We start from the raw sequence: 14,831 nt of genomic DNA on the forward strand, positions 1-14,831 counted from the left end.
GTGCGCCGCGGGTCAGGCCGGGGCCACGCCGCTCCGCAGTCGGATCTAACCACGGTAAACAGGAGAAGCCCCGTGTCCCTTCCAGCTCCCCTCTCGCAAATCCTGGGAGTCCCGAGTCAACCCGCGCTCCGCGGGCTGGGAGGCCCCGGCCCGGACGCGCGTCAGGCGCAGCCGAGGTCCCCCAGCGCCCCCTACAGCCGCGCGTGGGGCGAGACCGCGCAGGGTCCTGTGCCTCCGCACCACGCCCGGGACCCCACCCAGAGGCCGGCGCCCCGGGACCGCGCGAGCACCCCCAGCTCCCGGCTGCAGAAGCGGGGCGTGGGCCCTGCGGGCTTGCTGCATCCCAGATCAACCTCGATTGCTCCGCCCGCGGCGGCCCGACTTCCCCTCCCTTCCTCTGTGTGTCCCTCCCTCCCTCCTTTCCTCTCGCCCGCCGGCGCCGGACACGCTGCACTTCTCTTGGGGCGCTCTTCCCCTTGACCGACCGTCTCATCCCGCTCAACTTTGGGACAGTGGCTTTTTGGTGTTGAATGTTCTCCTTCGAGAGCGCATGGCTGGGGAAGCGAGGTGCGGGCCTGGTCCCCGAGGGGCCGCCGTCTGGGAGGCGGTGCTGCTGTGGCTGTGTCTGGGAGTCCCGACCGGGCACCCCTACAACGTGGACACCGAGAGCGCGCTGCTCTACCAGGGCCCCCCCAACACCCTGTTCGGATATTCGGTGGTGCTGCACAGCCACGGGGCGAACCGATGGTGAGTGGAGTGGGACTGGGCGCTTTGGGCAATTGAGCGCCGCGAGAGAACGGCGCCTCAGGGATTCCCTGCCCAGTTCAAACTTTCCTCCCTCTGGAGGAGCCTGAAGGGCAGCGCTGGACGGTCAGCTCGCTGGATCTGCTCGGGCAGCCAACTGATCTCGGGGTGGCACGCATGGGGTGCGTTCTGGCGCGAGGCTCTAGGAGCTGCGAGTTGGGGATGGCGGGTTGGGTGCGCGAGGTGGTGGGCGGAGATGGAGGTTTGGGGGAGCGGCCCCCCTGCCAGCTGCGAGTCGTGGAGACCAGGAGTTCAGTGGGCAGCACAGCTCACGTCTGCACGCACGTGCACGTTTCTCGCTTTAGGCTCGTAGTGGGGGCGCCCACGGCTAATTGGCTTGCCAACGCTTCAGTGGTCAATCCCGGTGCGATTTACAGATGCAAGATTGGGAAGAATCCAGACCTGAATTGCGAACAGCTCCAGCTGGGTGAGTTGGGTGTTGGACGGTGCGGGGGTGGGGGGGGTTGTGGAGGGGGAGACACCTAACATATGTCCTGGAAAAACTCATAGTCTAAAATGAATAATTTTCACTCTTCACTCCAAACCATCTAACCTTGTTAAAACAAAAGTGATTCCCTTCTTTCTGTCAATATTTTTCTCCCTTTTGCTTAGGAGGACGATTGGAGTACCCTGGCAAACTATGGAGAGGAATATTCTTAGGATACATTCTCTTCACCTCTCTCCTTCTCTGTCCCTTATGTAGAACACATTTTAAAGCTCTCAGCACATTGAAGACAGGATCCAGCTAGGCCATCACTTAAGCATTTTATTTCCATCTTTTTTTTTTTTTAAAGATTTTATTTATTTATTCGACACAGAGAGAGATCACAAGCAGGCAGAGAGGCAGGGAGAGAGAGAGAGGAGGAAGCAGGCTCCCTGCTGAGCAGAGAACCCGATGCGGGACTCGATCTCGGGACCCCGAGATCATGACCTGAGCTGAAGGCAGCGGCTTAACCCACTGAGCCACCCAGGCGCCCCTTTATTTCCATCTTTGACCTATCCGACTTGTTAAAGATCAGGCTAAGGAGCCGATGAGGAATAGCAGTTGGAATTAATCCCATATCCTGTCATGGAGCCTGAGGGCTTTCTAAAAAAAGGAAATGTTACCGTTTTGTTTAGAATATGAAATGTAAAAGAAGAGCACAGGAAAAACTGGCATCTCCATTGTTACTATAGTTAAAATGAGGTATAATTGTTCATTTTTCTCTCCCAAAACTCCCGTGTTAAATGGATAACTCTACTTGAAGTCATTTCTTAATGTCTCTTCTTAGCTAGGTGACAGCTTGAAAAAGTTTATTTTGGTGGGGGAGAAAGTTTGCATTTCAAAGCCAAAGGCAAAGTTGTTTTGCAGACATGTGGGGAAAGAAAGGGGAACTGATATTAATTTAGACCTATCTTGTTCTAAACAGTTAGACACTGGTATGTGTGTTGCTTCTGCTCCCTCCGCTCCAAAAGCACCACTGGGTCATGGTTGGCATTGTTCCTACTTTACACATGAGGGCTCTGTGACTCAGAGGGTTGCAAGTACTTTTTCTAAAGTTACTCAGCTAATGAGGGAAAGATGGGACCTCAAGTCAATCGAGTCAGCTTGGTTCCAAAGTCCAAGCCCTTTCCTTTCCTTTGTGCATCTTCAATGCAAATAAAATTAAATGAAGAGTCTTAAATGAAGAGTCCATTAAATAATTGTTGTCTGCCTGCTGATGCATCATCTGCAAATGGTGAATAAAAGGTTACAATTGGTACTTTTTTCATATTTATCTTTGCATAAATAGACCTTTGGGATAAGCTACTACATCTTTAACCCTTTTTCTTTTCATAGTAATCCTTGCTTACTCCAGCTAGGAAGATTGTTTCCCTTATTGTGAATGAATTCAAAGAGAGTATACACATAACTCAGAGAGCATCCAGAAAAGTCTAGCAGTTGTCTGTAGCATGTGGAATCAGCGCCGGCCTCTCATTAAAGTTTCTTCTGTCCCAAAAGGCACTCTAGGAAGGCATAATGTTCATAGACCTATCCATTTGGAACAATTCTGCAAAGCATTATTTTCCTTATATGAAAGAGTTGTGGAATGAAGGATTAGGGAGTGGAGGAGACAAGCTTGATCTGCCAGAGGATCTTGACAGAGTCTCAGCAAGGAAAAGTTTCATTTCTGTTGTCCTGTCAGTTTCCTGATCCATGGCCTTGTAACTACTGGTATTACCTACTTCCTGTCTGGAAGGGCACTGAATCTATTTCTAGATGTCTGTGTTTAACCGGAAAGATCATGTCATAATATCACACACAATTCGAGATACTAATGCCTGTTGAAATGGAAGGAAAACCTAAATTTGGGGGCATGTGGAGCTAAGGGATTGGATATAGACATATCCTCAGAGCAATATGCACATGGTTGATGTGCCAGAAACAGGAATTAAGTGAAGATTTATTAGATGGATAAATGAATAAAGTCAAAGTGAAAGTTTGATGAATAAGAGACTTAATTAGAAAGGATAAGCTGAATGACATTTTTAGTTTTCAAAGTTTTGGTCCACAAAAAAATGTGTTGACTGAGATAAAAGGCAAAAAGGAAGACAAGTTTTCTGGTCAGTCAGTCAGTTGAAACACTTCTAGCTGTGGTAACAGATTGGAATATTTGCAAAAGAACTGACTGAAGTTGTTTCTCATAGAACATTTTAAACAATATATCTTTTATTCCTTCAATAAATAAATTGTGTGTTTCTGTTCAGAACAATCTCAGAAGTAACCTGAACCTATAAAATAGGGGGTTGGAGATGAAGTCCAGAAAGGAAACACTAAAAACAACAAATTGGTAGTGAAAGACATTTAAGGATTATCAGGTTTGTGGACTGTGTAATATTTTCTGTGGAAAAGTTTCAACAAAAAAATATGTTAACTATGCACACATACAGTATTCTAATTCTACAGATTATGAGGATGGATTCAATTATCCTGTCTCAAGTGGGGGTAGCTATACTGTATAGAAAATGTGTAGCTTGATACCTGACATATAACAGGTATTTTAAAAGTATGAGTTTATTTCTTTTTGTCCCTGTGTTCTACTTAAAACTATATCTGTATGTTACCTGCTATAATCAGGTTGAGGTTAATAAATAGGGACAGTCAATAAACTAAACAAAAAGTTACATGTAGGAAGTAAGAGGTAACAGTTGAGGTGAAACATGGTGAAAAATATTTTCTTGTGGAGCCAGCTGGAAAAGTCTTACAGTCGTCACTAAGTATGGAGCTACGACCGCCGTGTCAGTAAGGTGTTTTCTTTCCTTTGGAATGGCTTAACTGACTACCAAGGAGATGAAGTTGGAAGATCTCTTAAAATGGTGCCCATCTTATAATAATTTCCATACCATCCACACAGACTGGTCTTTAGATCTCAGTTAGAATTTCACATCAAAGATTGACTCAGATGGACTCCTCCCTTGGAAGAGATCAGTACCCTCCCATTGCATGCCATTCTCCCTGGATAATGTTGTCACAGGCTATGGTGTATTCACTGTAATCATAATCAGAAATGAGCAGCAAATGCCCATTTATCTAGAATGTTCAGGGTGTAAGGTGTTGAGAGTAAGATACCCTTTTTAGTGAAGTGAATTGACTTGTGAAGAAGTGCTTTTGGTCCTGCATGCAGAAAGGCTGCCTCCACCTCCCTGAGAGTATCTTCCACACTGAGAAGTGTCTCTCCCCTCAGTTCTGTGGTACTTCCCTCTGTGAACCAAAGGAAGGTGGTTTCCCCATGGGAGCCCAGACTTGTTCCCAAACACGCTATGTCTGAGGAGGCTATAGTGATTTCACACATCCAGTTGCTTTTCTACTCAACCATTCTGTATCCTTGCTGAGGCATTTTTTTTTTTAAGATTTCATCTATTTATTTGACAGAGAGGGAGACAGCAAGGGAGGGAACACAAGCAGGAGAGTGGGAGAGGGAGAAATAGGGACCCAATGTGGGACTCGATTCCAAGACCCTGGGATCATGACCTGAGCCGAAGGCAGACATTTTAAGAACTGAGCCACCCAGGCGTCCTTGCCGAGGCTTTTTTAAAGGAAACTTTGAGTATAGGTGGTTGCTAGATTAAGGCATTATAAATAATGACTCCATGACTATATGGAATCATAGACTTTCCATGGATTACTAATATTCAAAGAATTAGAAAATAATTACAATAAATGTTTATAAAATTACACTAAAAAGATTGTCTTTATTTGGTAATTCAAAAGACATCCAGATTTTTTCTTACTTCAGAGTCACCACTAATAACATTATACACATGCTACACACACACACACACACACACACACACACACACATCTGAGTAAGAGTCTACAGTTACAAACTTACCCAGTATGGTAACCAGTATCCACTTGTGGCCATTGAGCACAGGAAATATAGTTAGTTTGCAGTGAGAGATGCTGTAATGTAAATTAAATGATGGATTTCAAAGACTTAGTGCAAAAAACAGAATATAAAACATCTCCTTTATTCTTTAGATATTAACTATATGCCAAAGTAAATATTTTAGAATTAATGCTGATTACATATTTAAATAATAATATTTTGAATGTGTTAGGTTAAAAGAAGTATATATTTTTTAATATTTTTATTTATTTATTTGACTGACAGAGATCAAAATTGACAGAGAGGAAGGCAGAGAGAGAGGGAGGAAACAGGCTTCCCGCCGAGCAGAGAGCCTGATGCGGGGCTCGATCCCAGGACCCCGAGATCATGACCTGAGCCAAAGGCAGAGGCTTTAACTCACTGAGCCACCCAGGCGTCCCAAAAGAAGTATATTTTTAAAAATTATTTTTATTTCATTTACTTTTTAATGTGACTACTATAAAATTAAACATTTCATATGTGACATATTATAATTTCTATTGGACACCACTGTTCTAGAGAAATATACTTCCCCTGCATGAAAAAAACCACTAACTTGTTAACAGGTGCTTTCTTTTTTAACAGGTGCTTTCCAAGTGTCTGTGCATAAATGAATAGGACTTTTACTTTTCTTTTCCATACCTAGTGCTGCATAATTACTAGACCTTTAAGGTTCTTGCTGGTGCTTCTCTTTTCTTTACCAGAAAGAACAATGATCATCACAAGTTGGTCATCATTATTGCCCTTTAGATTTCTTTCTAGAATTAAATCACCCTAGCCAACCTCAGGGGTTATTTTACACAACCTATTTGGAAGAGATTAACTAGCATTGCATCATTAAACTGTGATTACCTCATTCTCACTTCTGCCTGATTTGCAGGAATTATTAGCTTAACATTAAAAGGCAAACCTCACACTGCTGAAACTTCAAAAATGTTCTTGATAACATTTCTTCTTCATTTGCAATACTCTTTAATTTGTACCTTATGAAGCTGAGACTGATACACTCTGGTCATTTTGAAAAATTGCCCCTGAACATAGTTTCTAATTATGCAGAAGATCAAGACAGAGAGCTTTATTAATAAACTATCATGTTAAGAGAATTAAGTTTCCTGATTTCCAGCAATTTCCCAAACTCCATCTCTAAAAGAATAGTTTCCACCTAATTTGAGAACTGAGGTTTTCTAAATGCATTTCATTTTTGCCTTAAGTTTACCTGATCACTGAGTAATATTCCTAATGACTCCGAATATCTCCGAAGGCAACAATCCTAGAGCCAGATGTGGCAATCCATTGTACGTGTGGGTCATTTATTCATTCCTTCCTTTGCTGAAGGGTGCCAAAGGGCCAGAAACTTGGACGTTGAAAAGAAACATGGTCTTCGCCCCAAGAGGGGTTAGAGTCCGTAGGATAGGTTATTAAAGGAAAGCATGGTGAGAGGATCTAATTAGGAAAATAAGGTGGTGACTCCCTGGGGGATTGATGTTCAAGTGGAGGACTGAATAACTATCAGAAGTTAGCCGGAAGAGAAGGTTTATGGTAAAGGGTGCCAGGCAGAGCAAACAATGTGTGCGAAGACCCTGGTCTGTGAGAGCACGGCATCTTCGAAACAAAAGAGGAATGCATACAATTGGAATGTGGGGTGTGAAGTGGATGGTCGGTGGGAGAGCTAAGCAGGGATTATTTTTGTATAACCTTGTGAGCTCTGGTTAAGCTGTGTCAACTTTCCGTTGGTAGTTCAAGCGGGGGAGTGACATGATCAGATCTGTGTTTTAGATACTTCTGGTTGCAGGGTAGGGAATGCTTCGGAGTACATGAGTCAGGGCTGAAAGTAGAGAAACAATTGTAGTAAGGTTTTGTTTTAATTTAGGCTACGTGTGATAAGTGCTTGTTCTAAGACTGTGGCAGCAAGAAAGAGCAAATACAGCTATTTAGAGGACAGACGCAACAGGACTTGGTAATTATTAAGTGAGAGAGATAAAAGGGAAGAAGGTTTCAAAGATGTTACCCAAGGTTCAGACTTGAGCTGTTGGGATGGAAGATGGTGCTGTCCATGGAAGACATGGGAATAGATATCTAATAATCAGTTGGATGTGTGAGTCTGGGGGGGCAGGAGAGGTCTACATGGCAGTCTGTGGAGTTGTGGCCCAAATGGCTAAGTGTCTGCCTTCAGCTCTGGTTGTGATCCCAGGGTCCTAGGATCGAGTCCACATAAGGTCCTTGCTCAGCTGAGAGCCTGCTTCTTACTGCTCCCCCTGCTTGTGCCCATTCTCACTCTCTCTTCCTGACAAATAAGTAAAATCTTAAAAAGAAAAAAAAAAAAAAAAAGAAGAAGAATACCAGCGCTCAGGATACTTGGTTGGCTCAATTGGTTAAGCATCTGTCTTCAACTCAAGTCATGATCTGGGTCCTGGGATCAAGCCTGCCTTGGGAATCCCTGATCAGCAGGGGTGCTGTTTCTCCCTCTCTCCCTCTGCCCCTCCCCTCCAACTCATGCTCTCTCATATGCTCTCTCTCTCTTTCAAATAAAAAATAAAATCTTAAAAAAATAATATCTGTGCTCATCCTAAATAAATAAAATCTCTGCAGGTGGGTCTAGATAGCTGTGACATTGTGATTTATAGTAAGAAATATCATTTGGTCAGGGCGCCTGGGTGGCTCAGTGGGTTAAGCCTCTGCCTTCAGCTCAGGTCATGATCCCAGGGTCCTGGGATTGAGCCCCGCATCATGCTCTCTGCTCAGCAGGGAGCCTGCTTCCCCCCACGTTCTCTCTGCCTGCCTCTCTGCCTACTTGTGATCTCTGTCTGTCAAATAAATAAAAATCTTTAAAATTAAAAATATATATATATATATCATTTGGTCTTATTCACTGTTTCTGGCACAGAGCTCCTAAAACTCTTGGAACTTTCTAAGTGAAGAGAGCTACAAAGATGTCTTTTGTGAGTGAGGTGGCTTTTGGACCCCATGTAAGGATGGGGCTGGTTACTAGTGGAACCAAACATGTGATTGGAGAGTTGGGACTTTCCATCCCACCCCCTAACCTCCAGGATGCAGAGATGAGCAGGGCATTGAATTAATCACCAATGGCCAGTGATTTCATCAGTCATGTGTCTATGTAAAGAAACTGCTATAAAACCCCAAAAGGACAGGGCTGGGAGAGCTTCTGGATTGGTAAAGGCATGGAAATTCGGGGACTCAAGGAGAGCTCAGAAAAAGTGCCAGTTCCATACCCTTTCCCCATGCGTTCCCCTGTGTATCTCTCCCTTCTGGTTGCTCCTGAGTTCTATCCTTCCATAATAAATTAGTTATCTAGGAAGTAAAATGCCTCTCTGAATCCTGTGAGGTGCTCTAGCAAGTTAATCAAACCCAGGGATGCCGTAGTTGAAACCTCTGATAGCCAGTGGTTAAAAGTAAAGGTGACAACCTGGTCTTTTGATGGACATCTGAACTGTGCGTGTGTGTGTGTGTGTGTGTGTGTGTGTGTTGGGAATGGGACAGTTTGTAGGAATGAATCCTTAACCTGTGGGATCTGATGCTATCACCAGTTAGAGTCAGAATTGAGTTGAATTGTAGGGTACCCAGTGAGGGTCAGAGAATTGCTTGTTGGTGGAAACCACTTCCCCCAAGCCACACACACACACACAATGAAATTGAATACAGAACCCTTAGTAGGACATTAGAGTTTCCAAAGGTCCCCAGATGATACCCATATTCATCCATGGTTGAAAACAACTGGAGAAGGAAAGAGGAGCCTGATAAAAGTACTGAGAAGAAGCTAAAGGGTAGCAAGGAGATCAGGTCAGTGCGGCATTATCAAAGGATGAGAGATCTTGAGAAGAGATGAATGGTTGGCAGTATCAAAAGTTGCCAAATGGTCAAGCAAGGTAAGAACTTAGAAGGTTTCATAGGCTATAGAGAGAAATAGTTCATGAGTAAGCTTAGAAAGTCCAGTTTTAGTGGCAAAGCCAGATGGCAGAGGGTTGAGAAGTGAGGAGTAAGAAAATACTGGTAGCAAGTGTCAACAACACTTTTATCTGGATTCTTCCTTTATTAATTAAATACATTTTATTGGTTACTTACGCTAGGTAGCAGGAATAGAAAGTTGAGTAAGACATGGCTGAAGCCCTTAAAGAATTCACGCTAGATGACAAGAGAGACAGGTAAACATTGGATCATTAATGATGAGAATATGTATTAAATGTGATGATAGAGATACAGTGGGGAGAAGAAACTGTTTGAATAATGACAGAAGGTTTCCTGGAAGAGCAGACACCTGATTAGTAGAGCCAGTTCTGGCTAGTTTTGATGAGCATATAGTAAAAATGTGAAATGGATGGATACATTCATCAGATTTGGGTGATTGCTCTCCTGTATACTTCAGCTCCATTTCCAGAAGTCTGGGCCAGTCTTGGGTTCCAAAGATTCTTCCTGCTCACACCAGACAATCTGAACGATAACACACTCCTGGGACAGGGAGCTTAGAACTGACCATCTTTAAAAATGGGGATTTTTTCGAAGGGGCATGTGCACCCGAATGTTTATAGCAGTAATGTCCACAATAGCCAAACTATGGAAAGAACCTAGAAGTCCATCAACAGGTGAATGGATAAAGAAGATGTGAGATATATATATATATATAGATATCTATCTATATATATATATATAATGGAATACTATGCAGCCATCAAAACAAACAAAATCTTGCCATTTTTGACGACATGGATGGAACTAGAGGGTATTATGCTTAGTGAAATAAGTCAGTAGGAGAAAGACAACTATCATATGATCTCCCTGGTATGAGGAAGTAGATATGCAACATGGGGAGGTTGGGGGGTAGGAAAAGAATAAATGAAACAAGATGGGATTGGGAGAGAGACAAACCATAAGAGACTCTTAATGTCACAAAACAAACTGAGGGGGGGTTGAGGGGAGGAGGGGAGGGGAGGGGAGGAGGGTGGTCAGGTTATGCACATTGGGGAGGGTATGTGCTATGATGAGTGCTGTGAAGTGTGTAAACCTGGCGATTCACAGACCTGTACCCCTGGGGCTAATAATACATTATATGTTTATAAAACAATTAAAAAATTTAAAAATTTTTTAAAAATTTTAAAAATGGGGATTTTTAAAAAATTTTAAGACCGCTGGAAACATCAAATTAGAACATGGAAGTAGACTTAATAAGTGTTCAGTAATGCAGGGTGTTTGTTCTGATGCCCCTAAGAATTAAAAACAAAAGGAATCTTTTTCATATAAATTATTTGGAGGTCTCTAACTCACAATAAATATGTTCAGAAATAGCATGTAGACTTTGTTGACAGATCTCTTTTATAGGAAAAACTGTGTGAAATGGATTAGGCATGTCCTTTCAAAACTACACCTTATGTTGAAGATTCTTTCAAAGTATACCCTATGTTTGTGAAATTTTTCTAGGTTTACCTCACTTGATACCATTCTTGTTGACTTGCGAACGTTTTTTGGTATTCTTTAGAGTATCATTATTTTGTCTACAAATCATTGTCTAACATATTATCCCATCCTTTAAACTTTGGACAGGGACATGTCCTCTGACATCTATAACTCCTCATCTCAGTCTGAGCCCAATAATGCCATAGAATTCTGGACTGACTCTTATTTCTCTCATATACTTCATACCTCACATCTTCCTGACCTCCTCCATCCTAGCTTGTAAATTTCCAAACCAAGCCCAGTGCTTCAATAATGACCACCTACTGTTAAGTGAGAGCAAGTTTCCCTAGAGGTGGGTTTTTTTTTTTTCAGTTTACATTTTTGTATTGTTCTTGTTTCAAAGACACCCAAAATGGTATCCATCTATGAGTGATAGTTTTTCAAATGAATCTATAAGTCTAAGAGATTAATTGAAAACCATGGAAATAGAAAATTTTCTTTCCTTGTTTTCTAACTTGGAAATTAGTGTCATAAAGTAGGTTATTATAGAAATAGAGTTTATATAGGTTTATGAATAATATCAATATTTGGATTCTTTCCTTGCCTCACAGGAAAAAGTACTAGTAGCCATCATTGTGACATAGTATAGGGTGGTGGTTGACAGCGTCTACCTGAATCCTTCCTTCCCCACTTACTAGAGGTGTAACTTTGGGCAAGATGCTTAACCTCCCTTTGTTTCAGCTTCTCCATCTGTGCAGTTTGGATTACAATAGTATCTGCTCATAGGAATGTAATGAAAATTAAATGAGTTACTATTTATGTTTACATGGTATTAAAAGTCTGCTTGGGTACGTAGGAAGCATGTAATAAATATTAGCTATTATTGTGGGAGGAGAACCTGAACCTAGAATTAAGCTCACAAGTGACCTGGTTTTCTAGAATTTTGAGGTCTAGTGATGACTGAGGATCAACCCTGATTTATAAAATTGCAGCCCTAAAACCTGGCTCTTCTGCTTGGGGACATCTACCTCTGTGTTGAACTCTTTCTGAATACAATCAAGTAAAATAAATAAAATGTATAAACTAAAAAAGGGATATTAAATAAAATGAAACAGAGGACTGACACCACCAGCTTTTTCAGGCCTACGATTCTGAGCTCTTTCTCACCTATCCTGCTCATGGTTACTAACCATTATGAGATCTGGACTAGGAAGCCTGAGAATATGAAATGTAAATACATGTCTTTTTAGAAAGAAAATACTTTGAGACTAATTTCTAATTTTGATGTTTACTTTGATCTTTGACTCTTTTGTGCTTGTTTTGATATCTTGACTCCAGAGAAGCTGGAGGAAACAGTCCTGTAAGTTCAGTATTCTCACGTCCCATGTCTTCTCCAAAATTTGGCATTTTACTTTTCATGACCTAAAATTATTGTTACTGCTGTTGAAATCATAAACATCACTGCTATCTTTCAAAAATATCACCACTGTGCTTTATTATGTATGTGGGAAAAGTACATCATTTAATGTAGTGAACATAATGGACTTAATAGTAATTAGAATTTGATAAGAAAAACTACAAGAAGGGGCCACTTGGCTGGAAGAGCTGAAGGCTGGCTGGCTAAATCTCGCAGCGCCATGAGCGCCCTCTGCTGGTACAGTCAAAGTCAGCACAACGTGGAGATGCTGTGGAGCAGAGGCATTTCCCATTTAATGAACACCTACTAGGTGCCAGGAAGTCTTGTAGCCACAAGGGCAAATTTTCTATGATTCTCATAACCCTGCAATGGTAGATCTGATCATCTTCATAGTTAAATTGAATTTCCACTTTTAATCTCATATGTTTTTCTAATATTCTGAATTCAAATAGAGGAAGGAATTGTACAATTATTTGTACTCAGTAATTATTATTTCTACAAATAAAAATATCCTAAATAAGTGACTCTTTATAGAACATAGAATAAGACAGTGTTCATCCATGTCTCAGAATTATTTAAGAAAAATTTGAGATATATAGGACTCATCTTTCAATGGAAAAGAACTTCACCTTTAAAAAAAGGAATTGGCCTTTTCCTGAAACGTAAAATTTCGTCATGTTTTTGAAAGATCAGATAAATGTGTATGTTATTGTAGTAGCTAGAAAGTCAGACTGAGAATGCCAGTCAAATGTCTGAGCCGATGGGGAACCCACAGCCCCATGACTCAGGCAGATAAACCAAACATGTCATTGCATCCAAAAGTCCCAAGCTCCTTCACCCACAAAATATTTCACTCAAGCTGTCAGCAAGTTGTAGGAAGAAGGACTTGGAATCTGATCTTTCCCCATGGGCATTCCTCAGTGGTAATGCCAAAATACCAAGAACCGATCTAAATTGAGGAAAAGGGCAGGGCAAGAGAGGGACTCAGCAAGTGCCATCTTTCTTGAGCACTAGGAAGTTGACAGAATAACCTGTGGGCAGATTTGTGATATTATGCACATTTGACAGTGAAACAGAAGACTTAGAAAGTGAAATTGATTTCAGTTCATTCATATCTTTGAAATACTTGTAGAGTTCTATTGTATATGCGATAGAGTAATAGGAAGTAACAGGGATCTTTGACCTCTGACAAGTTTTTGGTTTTTTATTCTGACCCTTTTCATTAACCAGCCCCCTGGATTCAAGGAAGTTACTTTACTTCCTTCAGATTTAATTGTCTCCTCTGGAAAATGGAATTGATAACAGTCCCCTGCTGCTGCTGTGAAAATTAAAAGACTTAAACATGAATGATGAGGCCTGGCAGTGATGGGCCACAAATATTTTACGGAGGAGGATATATGACATGCCATATGTGCAGTTTAATCATGTTTAGCTTAATCCTTAAAATAATAATAATGTCAACATCGACGAACATTTGCCTGCTTCCTCTGCTAGGCTCTGGCCCAAGCACTCCGCGGGTATCTCATTTACTCCTCAAGATGCTCACAGGAACCCTCTGACGTAGGTACCTCCTGCGGGCCCCAGCTGATCCTCCATCTTAATTTGTCCTACTCCCAGATCACACACTGCAAAGATCCTCAAACCTGCAAATGTTGTTTCCCTTCAGACCATCTGTTACTATCTTAAAACTGAAGAGAAAAATATTCTGGAGAAGTAGAGACAAATAGTAGTGAAGGAAGAAGACCTCTCCAAAGCTTAAATCCCTGAGAATTTGGTGAAAAGTTCGCAGACGTATCCTCCTAAAGGATTTTTGTGATGGTCAATGGATTAGAGAATCCCTCTCTATATTTCGTTCCTGCCTATTGTACATAACGTCCCATTCTGTGCTGTGGACATGCTACAGTCAACAAAGTAGTCCATCTGCCCACATGGAGGGGACATTCAGGAGTGAACAGCTAGTCTTCTGTAGTGTCTGTCATATTTGGCACTCAAAATATACATCGCATCACTCGGAGCAATGAAACTAAAACTGGTGATGTGTATAACAACCAAAAAAGGGTTGGAGAAGAATGGACCAAACTGACTTTGTACTAACAGCCTTTGTAGTCACCTGACAAAATGAACTGCTCATTCACATTTATAGACGTGTGTACAGACGGATACAAAATCCACAGATGGAAATAAAAAACTGAAGTAAAAAGCATACATCTTTTATTTTTTTAAAAAGGAATAAAAATAAAATAAATAAATAAAAATGAAATTTAAAAAAGGAAAATGAAAAGTGGGTGTAATTTTTAAAATAAAGAATATGGTTTTATTTTTAATATCTACTGGGAAAATGCATTCAGCTGTGCTAAGATTAGTCATTCTACTTGTACAAAAGCGTGGGAAATGATCACATGTTAATTTCTGCTGACCTCTTTTATGTTAAACCATGTAAAGTCCTTTTTCAATTATGAAGCTGATTTGATTTACTAAGAGTTTAGATTAGAAATGTAGGAGCTGGATTGAAAACCAGATTATAAATCATTTCAGTGTGACATTTGGATAAAATATAAAGATAATCTGAATTTATTTATGATGTCCTGTCAGGGAAATTCAAGAGAATTAACTTTCTCATGACAGTTCTAAAAATAATCATTTCTGACCACATTAGAAATACTGTATTTCCACATGAAGAAAGTTTGTCCAACATTTCATATCCTATTTTGATATCTAGCTGAAACCAAGGAGGACAAAAAAAATTACAATTATTTAAAAAATGGAGTGTTGTCAAAGACGATGTAATATAGGAGAAGGCATAACCCTTTACATTG

General features: G+C 41.1%; 1 protein-coding gene across 2 annotated transcripts in view; it reads left to right on the forward strand.

Annotated features, from left to right (window-relative positions):
* The first annotated feature begins 383 nt into the window (after positions 1–383).
* ITGA4 (integrin subunit alpha 4) overlaps positions 384–14,831 on the forward strand; it is a 77,603-nt gene continuing 63,155 nt past the window's right edge. For both annotated transcript variants that reach the window (XM_044242468.1, XM_044242469.1), the window contains exons 1-2: positions 384–747; positions 1,110–1,231. In XM_044242468.1, the coding sequence (XP_044098403.1) occupies positions 551–747; positions 1,110–1,231 (319 nt within the window). In that variant the 5' untranslated portion in view covers positions 384–550. The remainder of the gene's footprint in view (positions 748–1,109; positions 1,232–14,831) is intronic.

The sequence above is a fragment of the Neovison vison genome, chromosome 3 (assembly GCF_020171115.1).
Source record: "Neovison vison isolate M4711 chromosome 3, ASM_NN_V1, whole genome shotgun sequence".
Classification (NCBI taxonomy): Eukaryota; Metazoa; Chordata; class Mammalia; order Carnivora; family Mustelidae; genus Neogale; species Neogale vison.